This window comes from Trifolium pratense, linkage group LG5, assembly GCF_020283565.1.
Source record: "Trifolium pratense cultivar HEN17-A07 linkage group LG5, ARS_RC_1.1, whole genome shotgun sequence".
NCBI classification, from domain to species: domain Eukaryota; kingdom Viridiplantae; phylum Streptophyta; class Magnoliopsida; order Fabales; family Fabaceae; genus Trifolium; species Trifolium pratense.
Window position 1 is genome coordinate 47581659 of NC_060063.1, and position 24326 is coordinate 47605984.

General features: G+C 33.0%; 3 protein-coding genes and 1 long non-coding RNA gene across 5 annotated transcripts; 3 read left to right on the plus strand and 1 right to left on the minus strand.

Moving 5' to 3' along the window:
* Window positions 1–1988: 1988 nt before the first annotated feature.
* Window positions 1989–6397, plus strand: LOC123883550 (RPM1-interacting protein 4-like). Of its 2 annotated transcripts, XM_045932395.1 has the most exons (5): window positions 2020–2254; window positions 4827–4887; window positions 4992–5528; window positions 5641–5829; window positions 6083–6397. In XM_045932395.1, the coding sequence occupies exons 3-5, from the start codon at window positions 5094–5096 to the stop codon at window positions 6110–6112; spliced, it is 654 nt and encodes a 217-aa protein (XP_045788351.1). In that variant the 5' UTR covers window positions 2020–2254; window positions 4827–4887; window positions 4992–5093; the 3' UTR covers window positions 6113–6397. The 2 variants fall into 2 exon arrangements, with proteins under 2 accessions (XP_045788350.1, XP_045788351.1); XM_045932394.1 differs by lacking the exon at window positions 4827–4887 and having other exon boundaries at window positions 1989–2254.
* A 1135-nt stretch (window positions 6398–7532) lies between these two features.
* Window positions 7533–11002, plus strand: LOC123883551 (NADH dehydrogenase [ubiquinone] 1 alpha subcomplex subunit 2-like). Its single transcript, XM_045932396.1, has 4 exons — window positions 7533–7663; window positions 9721–9813; window positions 9955–10061; window positions 10692–11002. Exons 2-4 carry the CDS (start codon window positions 9728–9730, stop codon window positions 10793–10795), a joined length of 297 nt encoding a protein of 98 aa, XP_045788352.1. The 5' UTR covers window positions 7533–7663; window positions 9721–9727; the 3' UTR covers window positions 10796–11002.
* Window positions 11003–20043: 9041 nt separating this feature from the next.
* On the minus strand, window positions 20044–20682 carry LOC123886814 (NDR1/HIN1-like protein 10). Its single transcript, XM_045936096.1, has one exon. It carries the CDS (start codon window positions 20680–20682, stop codon window positions 20044–20046), a length of 639 nt encoding a protein of 212 aa, XP_045792052.1.
* A 775-nt stretch (window positions 20683–21457) lies between these two features.
* On the plus strand, window positions 21458–23591 carry LOC123883552. Its single transcript, XR_006800232.1, has 3 exons — window positions 21458–21702; window positions 21970–22703; window positions 22818–23591. It is a non-coding gene; the product is annotated as an uncharacterized LOC123883552 (long non-coding RNA).
* Window positions 23592–24326: the final 735 nt, after the last annotated feature.

The window sequence follows — 24326 nt, forward strand, 5'->3', positions numbered from 1 at the left end:
CAGAGGTTGCAACGGTTCTAAAACCGTCGCAATTTTTTTAATATTAATTTAAAGCAGAGGTTGCAACGGTTCTAAAACCGTCGCAAAGTTTAGTGGCTAAAAATTCCACCTTAGATGTGAATAAGTGGAGTGTCCGGAGTCCGAACCTCGACTTTCACAAAATATATACGATGTTCCAACTGACTGAGCTAAGTTCAAGGGCACGTGAATAAATTATAATTTGAAGTTTTTTTTTAAATGACAATTTGAATCATATATTTACTTGATAAGGATCGATGGAATAGAAGATGTCCAATAAATTGGACAGAAAATGTATTTAATATTTAATTCTAAATGAATTTTTTTTATTTGCTTACGCCATCTTTTAAGATGAGATGACGATGTAATTCACCAACTTGTCATGAATATTCAACCACCAAAATGTTCACATTATTATTATTATTATTCAATTATTATATGCCTAACCATTATCTTAGAAAGAAAAAAAAAAACTATGCAAAACTGAAAACCCAAAGCCATATACATAATACTCAAATCATGAACTAGCAGTAAAAGTGATTCCATGATTCCAATACTCAAATTTGCTTCTCATATTTCAAATAGTCATAAGTTGCTCCACAGTACTTACTTGAGTAACAAGTAAATTGCACCTCTCTTACCTATAAGTAAAAAAAATCAACTAATTACAAATGTAAGTTAACATTATATAACTTTTTTATTAAAAATATAACATCTTTTAAAAAGGTCAAAAGGTAATATATTAACAAAAGCTATTCATCCCACAAGGATGTATGTCATGAATAGAGAATAATTACACAGAAGAATTCACAAATACATGAAAAACATAACACAAAATTATAACAACAATAAACATCTAAGCCAATGCCTCAAAAAGAAGTAGAGATTCTCTCCATTTCCTATAAAAAAAATGAAAATGTCTATTATTATAGTTTTGAAGTAAATAAATAATATAAATGTATGTCTTTTTAAAATTAGTGACATCATTTAAGTATTTATTATACACTAAAACTATAGTACTTGTGGTGTCCATTTATTTTAAAAAATTGAGAGGATCTCTACTCCTCAAAAAATAGCAACGTAGAAATATATAAAAGGTTGCGTAAAAATGTAAAACGTGCTAAATAGTTTCTACAAATCCATCATCACTCTCAAATAAATTAAATTTCAAATGAGTAATTAAAACATATATATATATATAAAATGAAAAGGTTCAGCCTATCAACCAGAAGGAGAGAATAGAAGATCACTAAAAAAAGAGGCAAGAAAAAGACCCTAACTTCATGAATACCACCAAAACTGAGTCTCACGACAACACAAACACTTTATAAGTAGACCAGCGAAAATACTTTACAAGTAGATGATGTTAATGACATTGATTATATATAGATCTTTACTACCAAATTTTCAGTGTCTTGATAGTTATACACATAACTTCAAGAAATGTAGAAGGTTTATAAGTTTGTGGTAGGTTGCTTTCTAAAGGGTTATCATCTTAATGACTAAATTGTTCAAATTACACTTACTCTTATTAAAGGTGAGATTCACTTTTAAAATTGAGAGTTTGAACTTAATTCAACTTTACAAAATCAATCAGTAAAATGAATATCGTCTTTTACTTATAACTATTCTCCATACTAATTCACATTCGATGTAAGACTTTTTTTTTGATATATTTGATGTAAGACTTCTTAACACTTAAAACTAACCTTCTAAATAAAATGTAACATAATTAAAAAATAATATTAAAATTTAAAACACTAGTCAAGAAAAAATTTACAAATGTAATTTTGACTAGTCTTTTTGCAATAATTTTGAGAAGAAGTTGTGATTTATTTTATCTATAGACGAAATAACAATCACAATTAAAATTTAACTACAATTATAATATTTCAGATTAAAATCTGGAGAAAAATTTCTTGTCAGATTTTTTTATATTTATTTATATAAAAATAATCTTATTGCTCTGCATGACTTTGACATAGAAATTACAGACAAAAGAAAATAATAGTCAAACGTTACCGGTGGCTCCGGTCAACGGTTGATAAACCTCTTTCTAAAACTAACTCTCTCTCTTGCTGGGTCATTCAATTTTGTGGAGGAGCTTATTGGGTTCTCTCAATTTTTACCTCTTGTGAGTTTCATCCAAAAAAGCTTCAATTTTTATCATTTCTATTCAAAGAATTTTGATTTTCACTTTCTGGGTTGTGCTTTTTCAAGCTTCAAGAAAATGGCAGTAAGTTTTTTTTTTTCATCTCTTTTGTTTATTTTTTCTGTTCTTTATGTCTTTGATTGTTGAGAAAATCATGGAAAAAGTAAGAAAGATTCAATTTTAATATCTTGCATTATGTTGTATTTGTTCTTTTGTGTTCATCTTCTGTTAATTTGAAATAGTTGACCAAAATTAGACTTAAATTTCTTTTGGTCAACTTAGTTATTTCTCTATAGCTAGATCAATCATTTGCATCTTAATTTGTTGGCTTCTTAGAAACATGAAGATTCAATTTGATTTTGAATTATAATCTTATTATGTTTGTTATTTAGATTTTTCTTTTTGTTACTAATTTTGGCTAAAGTATGAATCAATTACTTAGTTGGTAATTAATTATCATAATTCTAGTTGGATGTGTAATTGTTTATTAATTTAGTTTTTGATTTAATCGAAAGTTAGCTGTTAGTTGAGTTGTAACTTTGAGTTTGTTGTTTTATTGTAATCCAATGTTTGAGTTTGTGGAATAACTCGGATGAGCTGTATAATTCTCATTGGATTTTTCTGTAGCACATGTGCTGTTTGTACCGTTCTCTGTAGTATCGACACTTCTGATCGAAGATGTGTCTGGTGTCCAACACATGTGATAACATTCAATTATGTCATTTTCTCAAATTATTAACGGTGTCGACGTGTTAGTGTCATGTTTGTGCTTCATAGGTACTGTATGGTTTTTGGACTTTTAGAGACTGTTTGGCGATGCATGTGGATTTTGACAGATTGTACCATATAACCTTCACTTCTGTTTCAAATATCAATCCTAATTGGCAGAAGTAATTAATCATTCATGCTAAATTGTACTTTGTTTCCTAAATTTAAATTTGATAGATCAATTTGTCAAAGATCAACATGCACACACTGTAGGATTAGTAGTATACTTATTTAGATGAGTAAATGTAACCAATTTGTTATTTCCCTCCTTGGCATATTAAAGCCAAATGAAAGTTTTAATTTCCTTTTAGAAAGTGAAGTTTCCACAGAAGATGGAGAGGGTGTTCTTATATGGAAAGACACTTAAATTTCCTCTTCGTTCTCAAGTGAGGCAGGGAACTGAGAGTGGTTTTAGGGTCCGAATTTGTATGTTATTTTAGGAGATTTATATTAGGAGATTTAATTCTTGCCTAGACTTTACTTACCTCGCGGCCGAACTCTGGATTACAAGGGCCCCTTTCCCCATGGAACCAGAGGGTTAATGCCAAAAAAAAGTAATAGGAAAATTAGTAATTTACAGATTATTATATAATTTTATGTTATTTTAGAGGAATGAAATTTTGAATCTGATATATCAAGGCCGGGAACTATGGAATGTGGGTATATTTGTAGCCAAGATCGGCTGTTGTGGATTTCGGGTATGGTCCCTGACAACTAGCAAATCCTACTTCTTCAAAAAAAACTAGCAAATCATAACATTTGATTTCTAATTGATTTTAACATGTTCGTTGGTAAATTACCTCATTATTGTTCCATCATGTTCCTCAACCGAAATCATTTAGGTTTAAAACTACTTTCAATGTGAAAATATGATCAAGATGATTGTTCTGACCTTTTCGTATTGAAAAGAAGAATCTGGAATATTTAGTTAATCAGATATTAAAGTTAACATTCAACATTCAATTATTCCATACATGGAACAATATTATCTATGCATATATCTATGACCTAGTATGGTTTAGTTTCTAATTTATGGGAGCTTCTTAGTTAAAATAAGTTTATGGTTCTTACTTCTTAGCGTATGGAAAGTGATTATATGAGAGATGTTCATTGAGAAGTTAAATGAGAGAACTCATAGTTATTGAAGAACTTTTAATATTACATAGAAGTTTGTCTAAACAAGCACTACATTATTACATAATCATAAGTTGGTCTACTTGTGTATTCATTCACAAATGCATAATATAAGTTAGGGTAATAAGATTATCATAAGTTTCTCTACTTGTGTATTCTTCTGATGGTAAGATGCAGGTTTTCTTTGGAAGTAATAATCTTCTAACATGTCGATTGTTGAACACTGTAGTCTGGTTTTCATTTGATATAGCGTTTTTTTCCAAAGAACTAGGTATACGCATACTTGACCTTTAGGCGCATGCTGAATGCTGTTTCTGCTGGTGGTACTGTGCCGGATGTGGTGGGATGCAAGCAAAAGACATTCGGGCGCTCAAGACGAAGGCTAGTGTGTGAGGGAGAGCCATTTTTAACTCTATAAATATAGTGGGGAAAGCTCACTTGAGGAGAAATCCGATAGTCTAATTAGTCCCCTTGCGACTTAGGATCTTTTTAGATGGACTTATTTGAGTTGATCTGATGACATAAACACTTGTGAAACTGTTTGAGAGAGTTTGTGGAAACAACTTATGATATGTCCATAAGCTGTTTCTAGTTTATTTCCATAAGCTCTCGAGGATAGCTTATTAAAACAGCTCATAGCTTATATAAAAATAATTTTACTTTATTTTATCTTTTGTTATAGAAATAACTTGTACATAAGCATTTAATTAAGTTCTTTATCCAAACAAAGCCTTTATATTGTAATCTCTTCCAGGTTCTATAAAGTTTAGCAGTTACATGGTAGGACCAAGATAATTGATTATTGAATCTTGAATGTGAGTAGTGAAAAGACATTCGTTAGTGTTTGAAACATGTATTCTGGCATCTATTTTATCGAAACTCACGTAACAGACTCTTCTAAATGTTGTGAATTTGGCAGCAACGTACTCATGTACCAAAATTTGGCAATTGGGAAAGTAATGACAATGTTCCTTATACAGCATATTTTGACAAGGCGCGGAAAGGTCGAACTGGAACAAAGATGATAAACCCAAATGACCCTGAGGAAAATGTCGATTTAGTTCTTGACAATTCATCGTCTGATCTACCTCCTCCTTCCAAACCTAGAGCCAATTCAGAGGATCTATCTGGAAAAGGATCAGTGCGACCAACAATTGAGTCTCATAAGAGTCTTGAAGATGGTGATCGTAAGAACTATGTTGACTCTCCAGCTCGGAATGACAATGTAGGCAATAGAGCTCCTGGAGTAGGTTCTGCTGATAACCGACGTAGACCTTCAAGACAAAGTACTGCTGGATCTGAGTACAGCGTTGAACGATCACCCCTTCATCGTCAGGCTAGAGCTCCTGCTGGAAAAGATAGTCCTTCATGGGAAGGCGGAAAGAATTCCTACGACAGCAGCCATGGTACACCAGGAAGATCTCGATTAAGACCAGCTAATCGAGGGGATGAAACTGTTAGTTTCCTTTTCTACTATCCCATTTTATTACCATGTTATTCTATCTTTGAATCTTGAATGCAATTTTCTATTGTAAATATGTTCTGATTTTTCCATTTTGATGTTGCAGCCTGATAAAGGTGCAGCTGTTCCAAAATTTGGTGATTGGGATGTGAGTAACCCTGCATCAGCTGATGGCTATACTCACATTTTCAACAAAGTGAGAGAAGAGAGACAAGGTGGGGCCGGACATGCACCCGGAACACCTAATGAGAGGCCGCATGTTATCCGCAACCAAGCTAACAGTGGCAAAGCTCAGGTATGCTGACAATTCCTAGTTAACAGTGTTTTAAAAACCAACTTCTGAGCCATGGTTCAATTGGTTCAACTAAAAACTTATTAAAAAAATAAAAACTATAATGCAATAAATAGAAAATGAGTGGTTAAACTGGTTCAACCCTGGTTAACTGAAAATTGGTCTGTTCAGTCCGGTTTTTAAAACATTGACAGATCTATAATTTTGGAGATTTTCGTTGTACTAATGCTTATCGTTGCACTGTTTGCTTCTCCAGTGTTGCTGCTTTGCTTGGGGGAGAAAATAATTTGTTGGAAAGTTTGAATAGTGTCTGTGAATGATCATGAGGTTTGTGTAGCACTTGTAAATATCCGCGGTTCTCTTTCCTTGCGGGAAGACATCATTGAATTACATTATCAATATCATATAACTACTTTGTGCTCTTTTCTTTCAAATGTGCTCAGCAAAAACACTTTGCATGCAAGATTGTGATTTTTCTTTTTTTTTGGCCTTCTGTTGTGTTACTGTTATGCTCTTATGATTCAAATTAACTGTATTTATCCAAAATATGGAGTATATGAGATTGGTTATATATAATTCTTTTCCAATGAATTTATGTCATGTAACTCAAGTCATGTGTTCCAATTGCAATCTGTTACAAATGATCTTATTAGGACATATTTAAAGTTATGGTGTTACAAAGTTCATATTCTTATCTGAATTTACCATTGTACGTACTTAATCGGTAATTCATTCAATCTGAATTAGACGATAGAAAGTTTCCATAACAAACTATGATGCATTTGGCGCTTCACTTGGCCGTGACCGATCGGATTAAACATTTGCAATCAAGTGTAATCAGTAAACTAAAGTTGCAAAGATAAAGAAATCCAAGAAGATTTGTTGAATATGAAAGTTGATTTTTCTTTTAGTTGTCAACCAAAGCTTAGTTGAATGGAGTGAGTCTCCAACTTCTTTCAAGGCAAAGCTTATTATTGCTCTGACCAGAGGGAGTTGTACTTCCTCTCCTATATTAACATCAATGTGGAAGAGTGACGATGAAGCTCTGAAAAGTCAATCGACCCTAGACTAAAACACCGAGTGAGGATGAAATCGACACCTAAAAATTGGATGTCAAGCGGGCTAGAACAATAGAAAAACAACCGATAGGAAACACACTGAAAATGGATAAAATGAGTCACTATACATCGAACAATTTAATTTAACCGAAGAGAATTGCTATATGGTGCGAAGGAATCCATGCACGACTTTAATTATACGGATAGAGGTAGTGCTTTTGAATTTTTAAAATCAATAAAAGTTAGACATGATCAAATTCAAAACATAATCCTGCGGTCATTATGCATTCGTTATTTTTCGTCAGTCATTCTCTCGCACCATTAAGCTTTTTTCTTAACTGAATGCATTCGAACTCGATCCCTATATATTACATACAATATTTTACTATTAAATATTTTATCTATATCTATAACAATATATAAAGGGGATAAGACAATTTGACTGACTTTTTTTGGTCCATTTTGCCCTTCACTATAATTTGAAATATGTAACACTTAACAATAATACCAACAATACCCTTAATTTCAAATTTTTTTTTATTAACAAACTCACAATACCATAATTATAATTAAAAAATAAATAAATAAATAAAAATTACCACACTCCTTCATAAAATAATTAAAAAATCTCAAATAAAAAATTAATCAAAAAATTACAATCTTTATCGACAAACTCAGCATTTTCCCCTTTCTATCAACCAATTCATCAATCGCACTAAACTCAACTGGTCGGAAACCTCAGTCGGAGTTCGCTCGTCGGCCACCACAAACGCCTCCAGGTTTTCTTCTTTTTCTTTCCGGAAAATGTTTATTGAAATTTTGCTTTTATTATGTGTTGATTTTATCACCACAATGATTTCATTCATTTTCGTATGCTTAGAAGGTGCATTTTTTGTATATATATGCTAAAGTTTTAGTTTTTAGTCTCTAGAGCTTTTTCTAGGGTTGAGCTTAATTGAAAGTAATGATGAAATCTCAGTGAATCCCAAATGCTATTTTTTTTTGTTTGTTAAAGAATTCATGTTTTCGATTACTCGTAATTGTCCTCTAATGGACAAATTATGATTTTTTATTATCTTCGATTACTTTATTTTTCTCTTTGGAGGATGAAATTGCATCAGGACCTTCCTTAGAAGCTTTGGTAGCTTTCCAACTAACCACTTATCCCACTCATGAATGTCATTTAAGTAACTCGCTGTCATATTGGTCTCTGAATGTATCAAAATTGCGAATACATCCCTAGTGCCTATATTGTTAGTAATTTTATGGACTAAATTGACAAAAAAAAAACACATTTGAGGACAACATTGACTACTTAAAAACAGATTTGATGACCAAAATGACTAATAAGAGGCACTTGTGGACCTAATTTCAATTTCGATACATTCAGGGACGAATGTGATAACGAGATACACTTCCAGGGACCAAAACTGATTCGTGAACTTCTTTGTTGTCAAGTCTTTTCCCATTTATGATTGAGTTTTGTGAAACAAATGTAATTAAATAAGTGTTAAGTTAGTTTCTTCATATAATAGAGTTTTGGGCTTGGCCATTAAAATAAATATGAGAAATGAGATACCCAAGTTGATCAAATTGTGATCTTTTTATATTCCCTTTAGATATCTTTTTACCTCTAATCACATAGTTGATGTCGTTGCAAAGGATATCAAATGGTTGCATGGGATACCCAAGTCTATTGTCAGTTATAACCATAGGGTGTATGATTCTAAGTTTCGGTTGAACTAGTGGTTGTGGTTATGCTGCTGAACTTTATATTGCGAAGAGCTGTAAAATTGTTAGAACCATGAAAAAGAGCTACCTTCATGAGTTTTTTTTTTATGGAAGGGACTTTTTAAAGATGCTAATACGAGAATAATTCTTGCCTATCAGTTTTGCTATCATCCTCAATCTGATAGGCTTAGTTAGGTACTTATTTTGACTTCAGAAACTTGAGGTTTTGCCTCATATTTACCAAATAAATGGTCAAATTGGCTTCATTGACCTAAGTAGTGTTATACCACAGCCTACCATGGACCTACATCTAAATCTCCTTTTGAGATTGTATATGGCCAGAAACCCCAAATTTCTTCCGTGACTAAAAAGTGAAAGTTTTGGTGTAAACTGTTGCGACTCATCCAAAGATGTTTTTTAAAGTTCAAAGTGACTACATAGACAACAGTCAATGGCAGAGATAATTTATCCTAAGTTGGCTGCACATTATTATGTCCCTCTTGAAATTGTTTAAAAGATTGACAAGTTCACATATAAGCTGTTGATTCCAAAGTCTTGGTGGATCCATCAATTTTTCTATATCTCAGTTAAACATAAGTTGCAAAGGTGCATAAGGTGGAGAAATTTGCCTGCATCTTTGCAATTGTAGTAGGCCCTCAGCATCACTGAGCCGCTAGCAGTGATCTATTCAGAAGCTTTTAAGCAGAAGGGAAAATTGGAGAGAGGAGCATGTAGGAGATATTGATAGTATTTGTCCATTAGATATGTTGGAAAGAGTATCGGGGTGGGAAGGAATATAGGAAGAAAACGTTTTGGTATGTGAAGCATAGGCTTGAATGTGATCTCTGGATGATTATCCTTTTACTGTTTTCTTCATTATCACAATTGAATCCTAGAATGCACTTTTTCATATATAATGAGAGGCTGCAAGGGAGTGTACCAAAACTGTTGTAGAGTATGGTTTAGATGTATGCTTTTCCAGTCAGACTACAACTAGATGCTAATTGTTGGTTACTTGGTTAACTTTGCATTGTTAGGTTTTACCTCCTTTTCTCTATGCCTTGTGATAAGATAAAATCTCACAAATATTATAACTTTGATCTAGGGAAGCAATGGCATGGAGAGGAAATCTTTCAAAGAACATAAAAGAGCTTCGGTTTTTACTGTGCCAGTCATCTCCTGCAAGCTCATCTGCAAGGTTAAATATATTTTTTACCTTTATTTGGACCAAAATTTCAAAGCATTATCTTTTATATATCATTTGGTTGCTTTTTGACCAAATCTCATACATTTATGACTATAAAATAAAATGAACTCTTATTACTTTTTGTTATCTCAGGGCATTTATTGAGAAGAATTATAAGGAACTAAAGACATTGAACCCAAAATTGCCAATATTGATCCGTGAATGCAGTGGAGTTGAACCCCAGTTATGGCTAAGATATGGTATAGCCTATCTTAATTTTCATTCTTTTATCGCCCTGTAATTTGCATTCATATTCTATATCATCTTTCACATGCTTTTCCCCCCTTAGTTTCATAACAGGGATTCTTAGAAAATTAACATTAATGTACACTCACATTGGAAATCTGCTAATTATCGATTTCCCCTTAATTTCACATCAAGGCCTGTTATGAGAATGTAATAGTATTAGTAGTGTGTGCAAAACTAAATATCAATATGTTCCCGATTTGGACTTTTATCAACAAACATTTGTTGATCTGAGTGGCAAAAAAAGTACTTTTATACCCTTCAAACAATATCTTTAAGTCGGTTAGAAAAGAACTTTGCCCTCTTAAAGTGTTAACATGACCCAACCTGGATTGAGAAAGGCATAAGTTGTGTATATTATATTGTCAATTCTGTTGTGGTTGTTACTTCATATTAATTTGCTTATCGTCAATGGCCTAGAATGCGATTAGAAAACGACTTACCTTATAATGTCAAATTTGGTATACTTACTCTGCAATGTCATTATATCTCTTAACTCATCATTTTCATTCTTCATTATTATATACTGGTTCTCTATTTCTATCAGCACACTCATTTCCTCTAATTTGTTCTTCAATAACTAGATTTGGGCGTTGAGAAAGGCATCAAACTAGAAGGCATGACAGAGCCACAGATTTCTAAGTTACTTGAATCTATGGTTAAAGCAGCGGCGGCTTTTAAAGCTTGATATTACAGCTTATATTCACTGTATGAAATGGAATAAATGTTATGTTGCACTCGTTATTACAGTGCGACTTTTGGTCATTTCAAGGATGAACCTGTTGAGTTTTTAAGTTGAAGGTCTCGGGTTATGCACTGCGAGCACATTTATGTTGAGATGTTTTTTCAAAACACAGATTAAACCTATTTAATTGGATTCATATGATTTTTCTAAGTGACACATTGACTTGCTGAGATCATGATTATACATGGACTCAGCAACAAGGTAGGAGTAGTATAATAGACCTTTTTAAGCACTCAATGCAATTTCAATGACTCAAAAAACTTTTACTTTTTATGACCCAGTTTTATGAGTGTGATTATAACTTGGAAATTTATAGCTTGGTTAGTTTTTAGTTTAATTTGCAGTTCATGAAATCAGGTTTCAATAAGTGATGGAAAAATATAAGCGGGGTGTCCGGGTTCGAAACCCGACTCCTGCATATATAACATATATAATGTAATGCTCTACCAAAAGAATGTATAAGAGGAGGGCATTTTGAAGAGAGGATTTCAATTAATATTATAGATAGATTAGATATCTAGATAAACAAATTTAGTATATTATGAAAAAGAAAATATGAACGAATTATTAGTTTTTTTTTTTTTGAATGGCAAATATAATATATTTATAAAAATAATAATGAGAAAAATACAAGAAAAAGTTCAGAAAAACAAGAGGTACTAGAAGTACACTCCAGGCAAACCTAACCTTCTCAAATGAAAACAAACGGAAAAAAAAGATACAAGGAAACAAAGAGACACACCACTAAAAAAAAATAGAATCCCTATAAAGCACCACCACGAGAAGAACACTCATCAGAAAGAGAGAGGCAAGGAACAACCACAAGTAGGACAAAACAACAAGATAACCTCCAATCCCCTTGGCCAATCGACACCTAAAAGGACACCCAAACAAACTCTATCGGTTCCAGCATAAAGTAGGGTGTATGTCCCACTCGTAAAAGGAACAGGGGGAGTCAGGATTTTTACCTAGAAACCACTTCCAAGATAAAAGTTTCACCTTATCGACCAGACACTCGACAGAAAAGATCCCTTCGAAAAAGAAAACTTCATTTCGAGATTTCCAAATAGTCCACACAATAGTATGCCAAATTAACAACCACCATAATCTATCTTTTCTACCCATGCCTATGCCCAAGAAAGCCTAAAAAAAAAAATCCTAAAACACTATGAGGAGGCACCAACTCGACACCCAACGAACGAATTATTAGTTACTTTGTGAAAAAAGTAAATATTAATTAAGAGCATGATATTAAATAATTTTAAAGACTTTAAATATTTAAACATGATAACATTTGCAATAAGAAACAAATCCAATTCTAAAACTAGAGGGTATTTCATTGGGCACACTTGAATACTCTACTCCTGTCTGCGAGTTAACTAGCGAACACAATTCACTACGTAAGGAACAGTAGGGTAAAAAAGTATTCAAATGCAAGAATGGTTGAAGATTTCATGCCACCTAGAGAATCCTTGACAAATTTTTGAATTTCTTTGTCATTCGTTAATTAAGTAGCGAATAAATTTTTGAATTTCTTTGTCATTCGTTAATTAAGTAGCGAACATGTATGTTACAGATAAACAAAAAGAAAAAAGGAAACAACTATATTACCGGCTAAAATTCTAAATAAGTGACTTCCACAGCCTTATCATCCATATCTCTCAAGTTCGGCGAGGGAAAAAAAGGTACCAAGAAAATGCTCACAATTGTTCTTCAAAGCAATATCCATTTTCCTTACTTTTCCCTCTTCACTCATGAACAAAGATGAACAATGAATCTCATTCTAAAGGTGTTTCCAATGTGTTTTCCAACCTTTGATCTACCCCAAAGTGCACTCGATCATTGGTTCTTGACCACCAAGTGATTCTCTCTCTTTGTCACTCTAAGTGTTAATCCAAAACCCTAGCCACCAAGGGTTTCAAAAGCACTATTTTTCTCTATTTTTCGTGTTGTCAAATCTGTTAGAAAAGTGCAGTTTTTATATTGCTACTAGTCCATGCGCCCTACGCGCATGAGCCAAAATCACGAAATTCACAATTTCTCAAAATTCCATGCGTCTCGCGCATGCATGAGACCCTGAAACTTCATATGACATATTTTATGGTACATACAACAAGAGTGTATGTACAGCGTGATTGCCCTCTTGTTTTTATACCATTATGGCTTAATGTTGTGCTTGTAAATGCAAAGAGAGAGCATGAGTATTAAAGGAATATATTGAAGTTGAGTGGAAGAATTTTTTGACTTTGGTCTATCATTGAATTTTGTATTAAAGGAATAAAGGGAAGCATGATTTGAATTTTTATAGGCTTGTGGTTCCGGTCACTTTATGTGTTGAAAATATTAGAGATTACCATTTTGCACTCAAGGATATGTTAATATGGAAGGATGGGTTAAATTGATTGAATAGAGATGGGTCTTGCAAAATTAATGGGAGTGCAGGTTTAATATACAAGTCTTTTTTTTCTTCTTCTTTTCTTGAGACAAATTCATTTCTTTCATACTACATTGAATTTAGTTTTTAGCAACAATTATAGATTTCACAATGTAGACTTTATTTGTGAGTTTGGAGGTGGTGGTGAGGATCCTCCTCTCCTCTCCCCAAAAATTTCTCAATTTACCATCTTCCAAAGTCCTCCATTAATATTCCCCTCCAAATTCGCAAACAAAATTTTAAGGTTGAACAATATTAATATAAATATAAACTACATTCAACCATTGTCCAATATTTACCTTTCAATAACATTTCTCAAATTGATAATAGTTTAAGCGACAATTATACAACGAATAGCCATAATATTGTTTTTTTTTTGGTACAATTTTTTTTTTTGAATGATTTTAACACCAGCTTATAATGCACAATCCATTTTAATTTTTTAAATAAATAAATTAATTGCTTAATGCACAACACAAAAGAGAGAATTTCAAATTGTTGGTAATTATTAATATTTTTTTTTTGTTTACAATGTTGGCAATGAAGATCGAACATAGAACCTTATGAATATTACCCAAATTTCTCATCACTATACCAAACCTAATGTCTTTAATTGTTAATATTATTGATTATAGATAGATTAGATATCTAGATAAACAAATTTAACATTTTATGAAAAAATATGAGCGAATTATTAGTTACTTAATTACTTTGTGAAAAATAAATAAATATTTACTTTGTGAAAAAATAAATATTAAGACCATGATATTAAATAATTTTAAAGGCTTTGTATATTTTTTTTTGACAAAAATATTCAAATGTAATACGCTTGAAGATACATTTTCAAAGGCTTTATATATTTAAACGTGGTAACATTTGCAAATGGAAATAAATCCTATTCTACAACCAGAGGTTATTTTGTTTTGCCACCCCTTAATTTTATCACGTGCCCATTTTCAAGAATACTCATGTCCAAAGAATACAAAATTCGCTACATAACGTAGGATAAAACTATTTAAATGTAAGAACGCTCGAAGATTTCACGCCCTCAAAGAACTCCTAATAAATTTTTAAATTTTTTTGTCATTCACTACTTAAGTAACAAACATGTATGTAATAGATTAATAAGAAGAAAAAAAAAAAGGAAAGTCATTGTAATATCTAATTCTAAGTACCTCCCACTCTACGATGCTTACTGACTTGATCGTCAAAATGTGTTCAGGTACCACCCCTTTCACAATGGAGTTCAATCACCAACAACAACCAACTATATTACGGGCCTAAGTCCTGAAATAGCAACTTGAATTACCTTATCATCCAGATCTTTCAATTTGCTAAAGTCCCTTTCACAATGCTCACAATTGCTTCCAAAACAATATCCATTTTCTCTACAAAATCTTTACTCATGAACAAACAATGAATCTCATACTCAAAGTGTTTCCCAACCTTAGATCTACTCTCAAAGAACACTCATTCATGGGTGTTGGGAAAAACCGGCATAGAGAAAATAAATGAACGCAATCAACAACACAAGAATATAACGTGGAAACTCCAAAACCGGAGAAAAAACCACGGCCGTTGTCAAAACCGACAACCAGAGAATAAACACTATGTGAAAATTGTTACAACACATAGACTACCCTCAACCTTCCCTTGGCCCCCAATACACCCACACTCTCCAAAGCAAATACCTAACTACATCTCTCAACCCTCTAATACAAGAGTACAAGAGAAAAACAAAAAAGTCAGATATAAGCTTAAAGTGCTACTGACTGGTGCAATTACAAACAAAGAACTTAGGTCCATTATATAGCTTTGATTTCCCCCTTGCTTCACAATTCTAAGCGATGTGGGACTTTCAATAGCTATTTTTTAACCTCCTTTTTTTTCTTCATTAGCAATGTGGGACTTACATTGCAATCAATCCCAACAATCTCCACCTTGATTGTAATGGTCTTCAATCTTCATTGTCTATACCAACAATCATTGTCTTCACCGACAATCATAATTCTCATTGTCTATACCAACAAATTAAATTATCATACTCCACCATAAAGAGTACACTCCACTTGGAACTAAACCATCCCAAGAATTTTATTCACTTGGAACTAAACCATCCCAAGATTTTGCTTCACTTGGAACCAAGCCATCCCAAGAATTTCATCTCGAAACTTCGCTGAAAATTTATGGTGCAACTTCCATGTTGGCTTTCTCCGGAAGTTCATCAGCCATCGAGATAACCGCATACCTTGCATCAATGCCAACCAATGCCCGCACGCTATCATCACACACCTTGCATCCATGTCAACCGATGCCCATGTGTCACTTGAACAACTTCAAACATCTGTGAAACCACCTCAGGCCATTGTTAGGCTCCAACAATTCCAGTTTAGTTACACCGCCTAGTAAACCTTGTTTAACTAGTCCAACTAAACTCATGTCACTAACAAGTACCCACCCGAAGATCCACAACTTAACCAAAACATGAGAATCACCACTAGTAACAGATGCATAACCAATAATAGTATAACTATCTAACAAGTATCTACCTACTATCTATGCATCAAAGTTCAAGAAAATACCTCGCATTGTGTTAAAAGAAACTCACTCATACCTTGAACCTTACAAGCTTTCCGTCACCAAGATGAACAAATCCACCTTCAACTAGCTATAGGGATTCAAAAGTATTTCTTCTTCAACCACATGTGATAGGAGCTTCCAAAGTCCATATGACTCAACACTCCACCGATTCTCAACTTCCACTAGCACCTTCGCATCCTCATAATAAGTTGTTGTTTCAGACGTAACCCGAGTATTCTTATCACCGCCTCTCCAGACTGATGTTGAGTATTATTACCACCGCCTCTCCAGGCTGACCTTGTGTAACCCAGATTGCATCACCACATCCTTAACTTGATTTTCCACAAGCCAAACATCAATTTTCTCAAGCCTAAACTTCACAGCGGAACTCCCTCCTCCTGAATCAAACCAAGAGCTCTGATACCAGTTGTTGGGAAAAACCGGCATAGAGAAAATAAATGAACGCAATCAACAACACAAGAATATAACGTGGAAACTCCAAAACCGGAGAAAAAACCACGGCCGTTGTCAAAACCGACAACCAGAGAATAAACACTATGTGAAAATTGTTACAACACATAGACTACCCTCAACCTTCCCTTGGCCCCCAATACACCCACACTCTCCAAAGCAAATACCTAACTACATCTCTCAACCCTCTAATACAAGAGTACAAGAGAAAAACAAAAAAGTCAGATATAAGCTTAAAGTGCTACTGACTGGTGCAATTACAAACAAAGAACTTAGGTCCATTATATAGCTTTGATTTCCCCCTTGCTTCACAATTCTAAGCGATATGGGACTTTCAATAGCTATTTTTTAACCTCCTTTTTTTTCTTCATTAGCAATGTGGGACTTACATTGCAATCAATCCCAACAATGGGTTCTTGATTACCCGCTGATTCCCCTATCTTTGTCTCTCTATGTGTTTTCCAAACCCTAGCCACCAAGGACTTCAAAAGAACTCTTATTTCCTCTCTTTTCATGCTATCAAATGTCATAAAAATGCAGTTTTTATAATGCTGCTGGGTCCATTCACCCCGCACATGAGGCAGTAGCCAGAATCACGAAATTCACCATTTGTCAAGGCACATACAAATACAATAGGAGTGCTATGTGTGATTTTTGTTGTAGTATCATGGAAACAAGTATGCAAGTCGGGCGTGATTGCCCTCTTTTTATACGATTTGGATCCTCAGCTGCAGTTTTCACTGCTGCAGTTTCTGCTGCAAATATAACTACCATTGGATCAATCTAGCGGTTGGCATATTGGATCAATACATTATCATTTTTTAAATAAAAAAAGACTGGTCCTCCCTTCTTTACTTTTGTCTCACGCGGGTAACAACATTATCAATGGCGTGTAAAAATCTGGGGTTTTGAATTTGATGGAACAATTTTCTATTTGTATCTCTATTTTGCATACTTATCAGTAACTTCTTCCTCATGGCAATCCTTTTTTATTTCTCTAGCAAACTCCAAGTTCACTCTTTCTTTCTTCTCTTCTTTTACAACTTCCACTCTCAACGCAACTACACATCATAGATGATAGATTTACACGGAGGTGATTGTTTAAAGATGGCGGCGACTAATTTATGGCAGCAGCAGTGACTATTTTGATTTTTGGGTTTATGGTGATGATTCCATTGTTCCCCTCTTTGTATTTTGCGTTTGATTGTGTTGTTTGAGATTATGTAAAATTGATTTTTTTTTTCTTTTCAATTTTTGTACTAGATTATTAAGTTAATTATTGAGATTTATTTGATTCTATTATGTTGGTGTTGTTTTTATCTCTGTCAAATATGTGTCGAGAAGCAATAATATTGGGATCTTACACTGTTTTGTTTTCTCAAATACACTGTTAATGTTCCTACTTTCATTGTTGCGTACCCAGATTGTAAAAATTCGAACCATCCTTAATCAAATTATGGCTTATAATTGCCATCTTGCTGACTTATAATATCATTGTAGAATATACTATTGTCTTGGGTTGTTGCCACCCACAGGAAATCAGTTTTTTGTTTTTGTTAAACTAATGGCTTAATAACATAACTTTGAGATGAGAAGAAAACATGAAACTTAAATGAACAGAAGTAAAGTGAACGTGGCTAACAAAGAGAAGAGGGAAGAAAAAAATGCCGGCTGACAACAACTTTCCGGTTGCTAGTCACCACCGCCGGCTTTGTTGTTTCCGATCTGAATTTGATAAAAGGAAGAAAAAGAATGTAGAAACTGTTCACGCAAAAATTGTGGTGATGGGATGTTTTTCCCTAAAAAATAATTTATTTCTAATATAATACACTGACCACTAGATTGATCCAACTGTAGTTATTTTTGCAGCAGAAACTGCAGCAGTGAAAACTGCAGCAGAGGATCCAAATCGCTTTTTATACCATTATGGCTTAATGTTGTGCATGTGAATGCCAGAGAGAGCATGAGTACTGAAGTGGGCTGCAATATATTGAAGTCGAGTGGAAGAATTTTGGGAGCTACTTTTGTCACCCTACTAGCTACTCGCTCGTCCTATTTTTACACATCCGCTACTTAAGTAGCGGATGCGTAAAAATCAGAATTTTTGGGAAAAAAAAGTCTGTCATTGCATTTGGTATTGAAGGAATAAAGAGTACCAAAAAAATTAATATGTTTTGTAAGATTTTTTTTTAGTTTTTCAAATATATAGCATTAATTAATTTTATTAAAAAACATAAGAGTAATTGACAAAGGATATATTTGACAAATCGTAACTTTTTTTTTTTTGTTTTGAAACAAACCGACAAATCGTAACCTTAAAAATACTAAAACGACAATTAAATAGGAACATTAAATTCGCAGTCAAAAAATACTTATGGATGGATTATATATATGACAAAAGAGTAGCTAGTTTTAAAGTCACAACAATAGATGGTATAAATCATCAATTACTTGCTTCTCTTATGAATTTTCTAGTTATAAGTGTTGTTTTTTAGTTGCTTTGTGATTGTATGTCTTCTGAAGAAGCAAAGAATAATAAGTTTGTAATGGGGTGAGGAGATTCACCGTATGTCTTGATTGAGATTTTTTTAGTCAATTTTTCTTACAAACGCATCTTTAAGTAGGGGTGGGTATAGTTCGGTTATGCCCACCCCTACTTAAAGATGTGTTTGTAATTTGAACCAAACCATAACCGAACTCAAATTACAAACTTAATTGTTGAAGTTTATGGTATTTTTGAGTTCGGCATAGTAGCGAACCAAACCATTAAAAGAATCGAACCGAACTAAACTGATAATCATAAATCGAACCGAACTGTTTCAGTTTAGTTTTAAAACTGTTAGTTATGGTTCAATTTTTTTGGTTCGGTTCGGTTTTTTGGTTTTTTTTCCACCCCTATATCTTTAAGTGTCTTTTGTGTGTAAATCGAAAAGAATAATACATTTTAATGAGCTTTACCATAGGACGGATCGTTCGGAAATATTCGAGTTCGATTCCTGGGCAGAACAATAACTTGTTAAGCCCCTTCCTCTAGAAGCTGATAGGTTAACACCAAAAAAAAAAAAATACATTTTAGTCAAACAAATCTATCTTAGTCGTCGTATTAACTTATAGACTAAACTTAATTTTTTTTTTCTTACACTCTATAAAGGAATTCATCTTAGAAATGAGTATTGGACCTAATTCATCCTTACAAAATCGACTTGTAAGGTGAGGATTGTCTCTAGTTTATAAACACTTAGTCAGACCATCTCTCAACCACCGATGTGAGACTTCTTAACACATGTGAATACAAAGTGAGAGCATGTGCACTGAAGTAGGGTGGATATATTGAAGTTGAGTGGATGGAATATTTTTGGAGTTTGGCTTGTCATTGCCTTTGGTATTGAAGGAATAATGAGAAGCATGGTATGAATTTTCTTAGGCTTGTGGTTAAAAAGATTTGAGATTACCATTTTGCGATCAATGTTAAAATATATGTCGTTGCTAAAAAAGTATACCAAATTTATAAGAGCAATGACACACTATATAATATAAGAATACTTTACATAGAAATCAAGTACGACTCAACCAAATATAATTACCATTTTGAACAAAACAAAGAGCTACATATATGAATAGAGAGTAATATATTAAAAATAAAAAAAAAAAAATAAATAAAGTTATTGATTTATTTATTCGAGGATTTATAGCATCAATATATCAATTACCACCTATCATCCTTGTACGAGCATGTGGTGCTATTGAAAGTAGGTGCTACTTTACCATTGGAAATCAAAGGAACTCTTAAACTTGGACAATGAATATAAACTTTATAGCAGTCCAAATCTAAGTCCACATCTAAGTTGTAAATCTCCAATTGTGTCTCCTTATTATACTTAGCAAGTTGTTGAGGCTCTAATATCATCACATTATTTCCTTCAAACACTATAGGCTCTAGCCTAACAGTATTCTTACTACTTAACTTAAATGGTGCCATTTTCACCGAAGTTAATTGATTATCTTTATACGAAGCAATTGCGGTAGCCTTATCATAAGATTTTATGTAGTTTTGGAAGTTTTTTGCTGCAATGGTGACCCTAAAATTATAATATAAGGTGTTGTTGCTTGCGAGGTTAAAATGCACGATTGAGGCGTCAGCTATGGTGAACTTGGTTCGAGGCGGCTCACTGTTAAATGTGACAATATTAGGAATGCCAATAAATAGTACCAATACCAAAAGTAAGAGTATTGCACCACATACTTCTTCTATTTTAGAGGATTGTTGAGTTTCGGTGCAACTTGCTTCTTCTATTTGATCAGTTTGGGTGCAACTTACTGCTTCTTCTAATGATTTGTAAGTCATCTTCATGATGAATGTTAGTTACTTCTACAAAAAAACAAAAAGGAAAATAAGAAAGGATAGAGCAAATACAACAATTTGTACAAGTAGTACAAATTATATAATAATCAAATAAATTCAAGTCATTCAAATATAAATGTTAACTTTCTACTTTTAGCTTAATGCATAACTTTAGGGGATTGGATATTCCACGGTTCATAACTGCTATAAGCCTTTGATCAAAAGTGAATGAATCCGGGTCATTATGAAAGTGTATAAATGAGAACGGTTCGATTTCCTACTGAGTGTGTAACTGTGTGAAGCAGTTATAGCAGAGAATCCGGGTCCGCCCTTAGAATCCAGATAGCTAATTCACTACTAAAAAAAGGCAAATTGGTGAGGGAATTTAGAGAGGGAACAAAATCCCTCATTAATTATGATGGAATTAGAGACGGAAATCAAAGGGACAAACATTATTGACAGAATTAGTGAGGGATTTTTTTCCCTCCTTAAATTCCGTCATACATTCCGTCCCAAATCTATATAATTTCAATTTAGTTAGGAAATTTGGGACAAAATATTTCCCTCACTAAATTTCCGTCACAAAGGGATATATTCCGTCACTATATGGAATATTTGTACCTACGAACAACTAATACCGTCAGTGAAATTTTTATTTATTTTTTATTTTATAATTTTATTATATTATTTTGTTTTTTTATGAGTATCTTATTTTGTTGTAATTATTTATTATTTTGTTATTATTATCAAAAGTAAGAAAAACAGATATACTGAGTTATCGATCCAAATTTCAAACCAACTCGCTCACGGTTGCTCTCGATCATTCTCACCGCGTTTCCGAAATTTCACTCAATCGTTCCTTAAACTCCACTCTCAGTCCTTTAGAATGGCTTTGGATCATTCGAAATTGATCTCAATCGTTTGAAGTCGCATTTCATCATTCTCGTTCCAACTCAATCAGAATCGTTCATCGTTCTCAACTGAAATTTGTTCGAAATCGCATGTTGTAAAGATGAATTTGAGGTAAATGTGAAGTGATTCAATTTGTGTTTTGTTATCTAATGTTTTTTATTGATGGAATGTAAATGTGAAGGGTTTCAATTTGAGTGTTTGTTAATTATTTTAGGGTTTAAGTTTGGGAATTCAATTTCTTGTACTGATTTTAGGGTTTAACTTTGTTATCTAATGTTTTTGATTGATGGAATGTAAATGTGAAGGGATTCAATTTGAGTGTCTGTTAATGATTTTAGGGTTAAAGTTTAGGGATTCAATTTCTTGTACTGATTTTAGGGTTGCTGGAAGTGATTTAAGGGGATTAAGTTCCTTGATGCTTGAAGAGCTTGACTTTACTGATTGCTGTGGCATGAAGGACATTGGTAAACCAGAATTTTTCTAGAATCTCTCTTATTGAATTTGTAAAGAGATTGGAGTCGTGTTATGCACAAACATATCGGACATGGAATTGGCACACATTGCCTGCAACTGCACAAAGTTGCCCGAACTTGACCTCTATTGGTAAATGAACTTCAGTCAATGTGGCTAAATGTTTTTTATTCAACAAAATTGCAGACAAAGTGGTAAGCCTGTTTTGTTCATTCTTTTTTCTTATTGCAGCGGTGTACATATAGTATATGATGGGCTAGCAGCACTCGCATCTCACAAACCACACAATATTCTATAAGTAGATGACGCCCATAGTTTATTAAAGCTTGATTGTTGTTGTCTTTTGAAGTGATCATCTTGAACTTCTTTTATTTGTGATTATGATATTATTATTATATTAATTGGATGGATGCTAGATGTCGAATTAAAGTGTTGTTGAAACTCTAGTTTCAGTTTTAAATCATGTGTATACTCTGAAGCAATAACCACTGATGTTATAACTAGGATCATATTGTTTTAAAGCCAAATGTTATTTTGACCTTGATCTCATTTTAATACAGATGGGAGTTGTCAGTTCCAGATTGGGATCTACCACAAGCACTTGAAGATGAATATGGAGGATGGGTTAGTCGAAGAATTATGTATGGTTTGTAAACTATAAGATATAGTTTGTTTAACACGATTTGTCTTAGACAGGAGATCAAATTCACAACTACCTGATAATGTGATTGTAACTCAACTTTACAATGATGCAGGAAGTAAAGGTTCCTTGGGAATTGTAACCAAGGTTTCGATACTTACCCCACCAAAGTTATCTTCAGTTAATGTGGCTTTTCTCGCTTGCAAAGATTATAGTTGCTGCCAGGCACAGACAATGTTCTACTATTCTTATTCTAGAAGTTATCTTCAGTTAATGTTCTACAATATTCTAGAAGTAGTAGTCTAGTAGACACATTTGCTTTGCACTGCTATAAAAGTCAAAGTTATCTGAAATTTGTATCTAAAATGTCTTGAGTACTCATATGGTATTTTTGCTATGCTATCCAATTATCCTTGCTATGATGAGACACTTATCCTTCCTACTCAATGTCAATAGAAGTGCCAGAACACATGATTAAGTAGCGGGGAATTAGTAACAGTGATGTGCTTCGCCGTCTAACTAAATGAAATACAATTGGGAGGTAGGTTTCTTGTTCCTTATTTTCTACATGTGAGCTAAATGAATTAGTAACAAAAGATTTATTTGCTTTGATAAATGTTGTATTTTTGCTATTTGCTTTGCTATATGTTCTAATTTGTATTAAATGTGAATTAAATGATACTCTTGGGCAATAATTTGGTGAAGAGTTCATTTTTTATGTTTTGGTTTGAATGTGTAAGGTTGTTGTAAGAGTGTTTTATTTTCCCTAAAATGTATCTTTACTCTATATTTGTGAGTAATTTGTTTTGAGAATTTGGATGTAACGTATTTTCAACAATGTAGTTATTGTATTAAATTTATATGGATCAATTTGATGTATTTTATTGAATAATATGTGATACTTATGGATGCAATTAAATTTATATTATTAAATTTTTTTAAAAAAGAATTCACATTAGAAAATGAAAAACTGGGTATGAATGATATACTTTTGTGAATTAGAGAGGGAAAAAATCCCTCACAAAAATACATTCTTTTATATTAGTGACAGAAATATTCCTCATAAATATGTCCCTCACAAATTCCCTCACAAATTCCCTCACTATTAGCTACGGAAATGTGCTCTCAAGTTGAATTTTGGCTTACAAATAGTGACGGATTTTATCTTTGAGACGGTACAAATCCGTTGCCAAATCAGTTTGTGAGGGAATTTGTTGCTTTAGTGACGGATTTGTTCCCTCTCTAAATGGAAAAATTTATAAAAACATAGGAGTAAGTACAAGGTAAATTCTCCTATGTTTCTATGTTTCACTTATGAAAGAAAATCAAATCCGAGTTTGCAGCATCTATAGGAAAAAAAGGGAAGAGTAATTAAAAACCTAAATGCAAAACAGTAACACGTCTTAATTCATGAAAAGAGAAACCTATAAATATGCGCATCAAGTTGAAATTCATGAAAAGAGATAACAAGTGACTAACGAAATTGAATACCTTTTAGAATGACTTTCAATCTCTAAACTCAACTTTGTTTGCTCCTTTTTCTCTCCTTTTTTATTTATTGTTATTGTTATATATGTTAATTAAATATCAGAAAAAGGAATATTTAAGAGACTAATTCTACTAG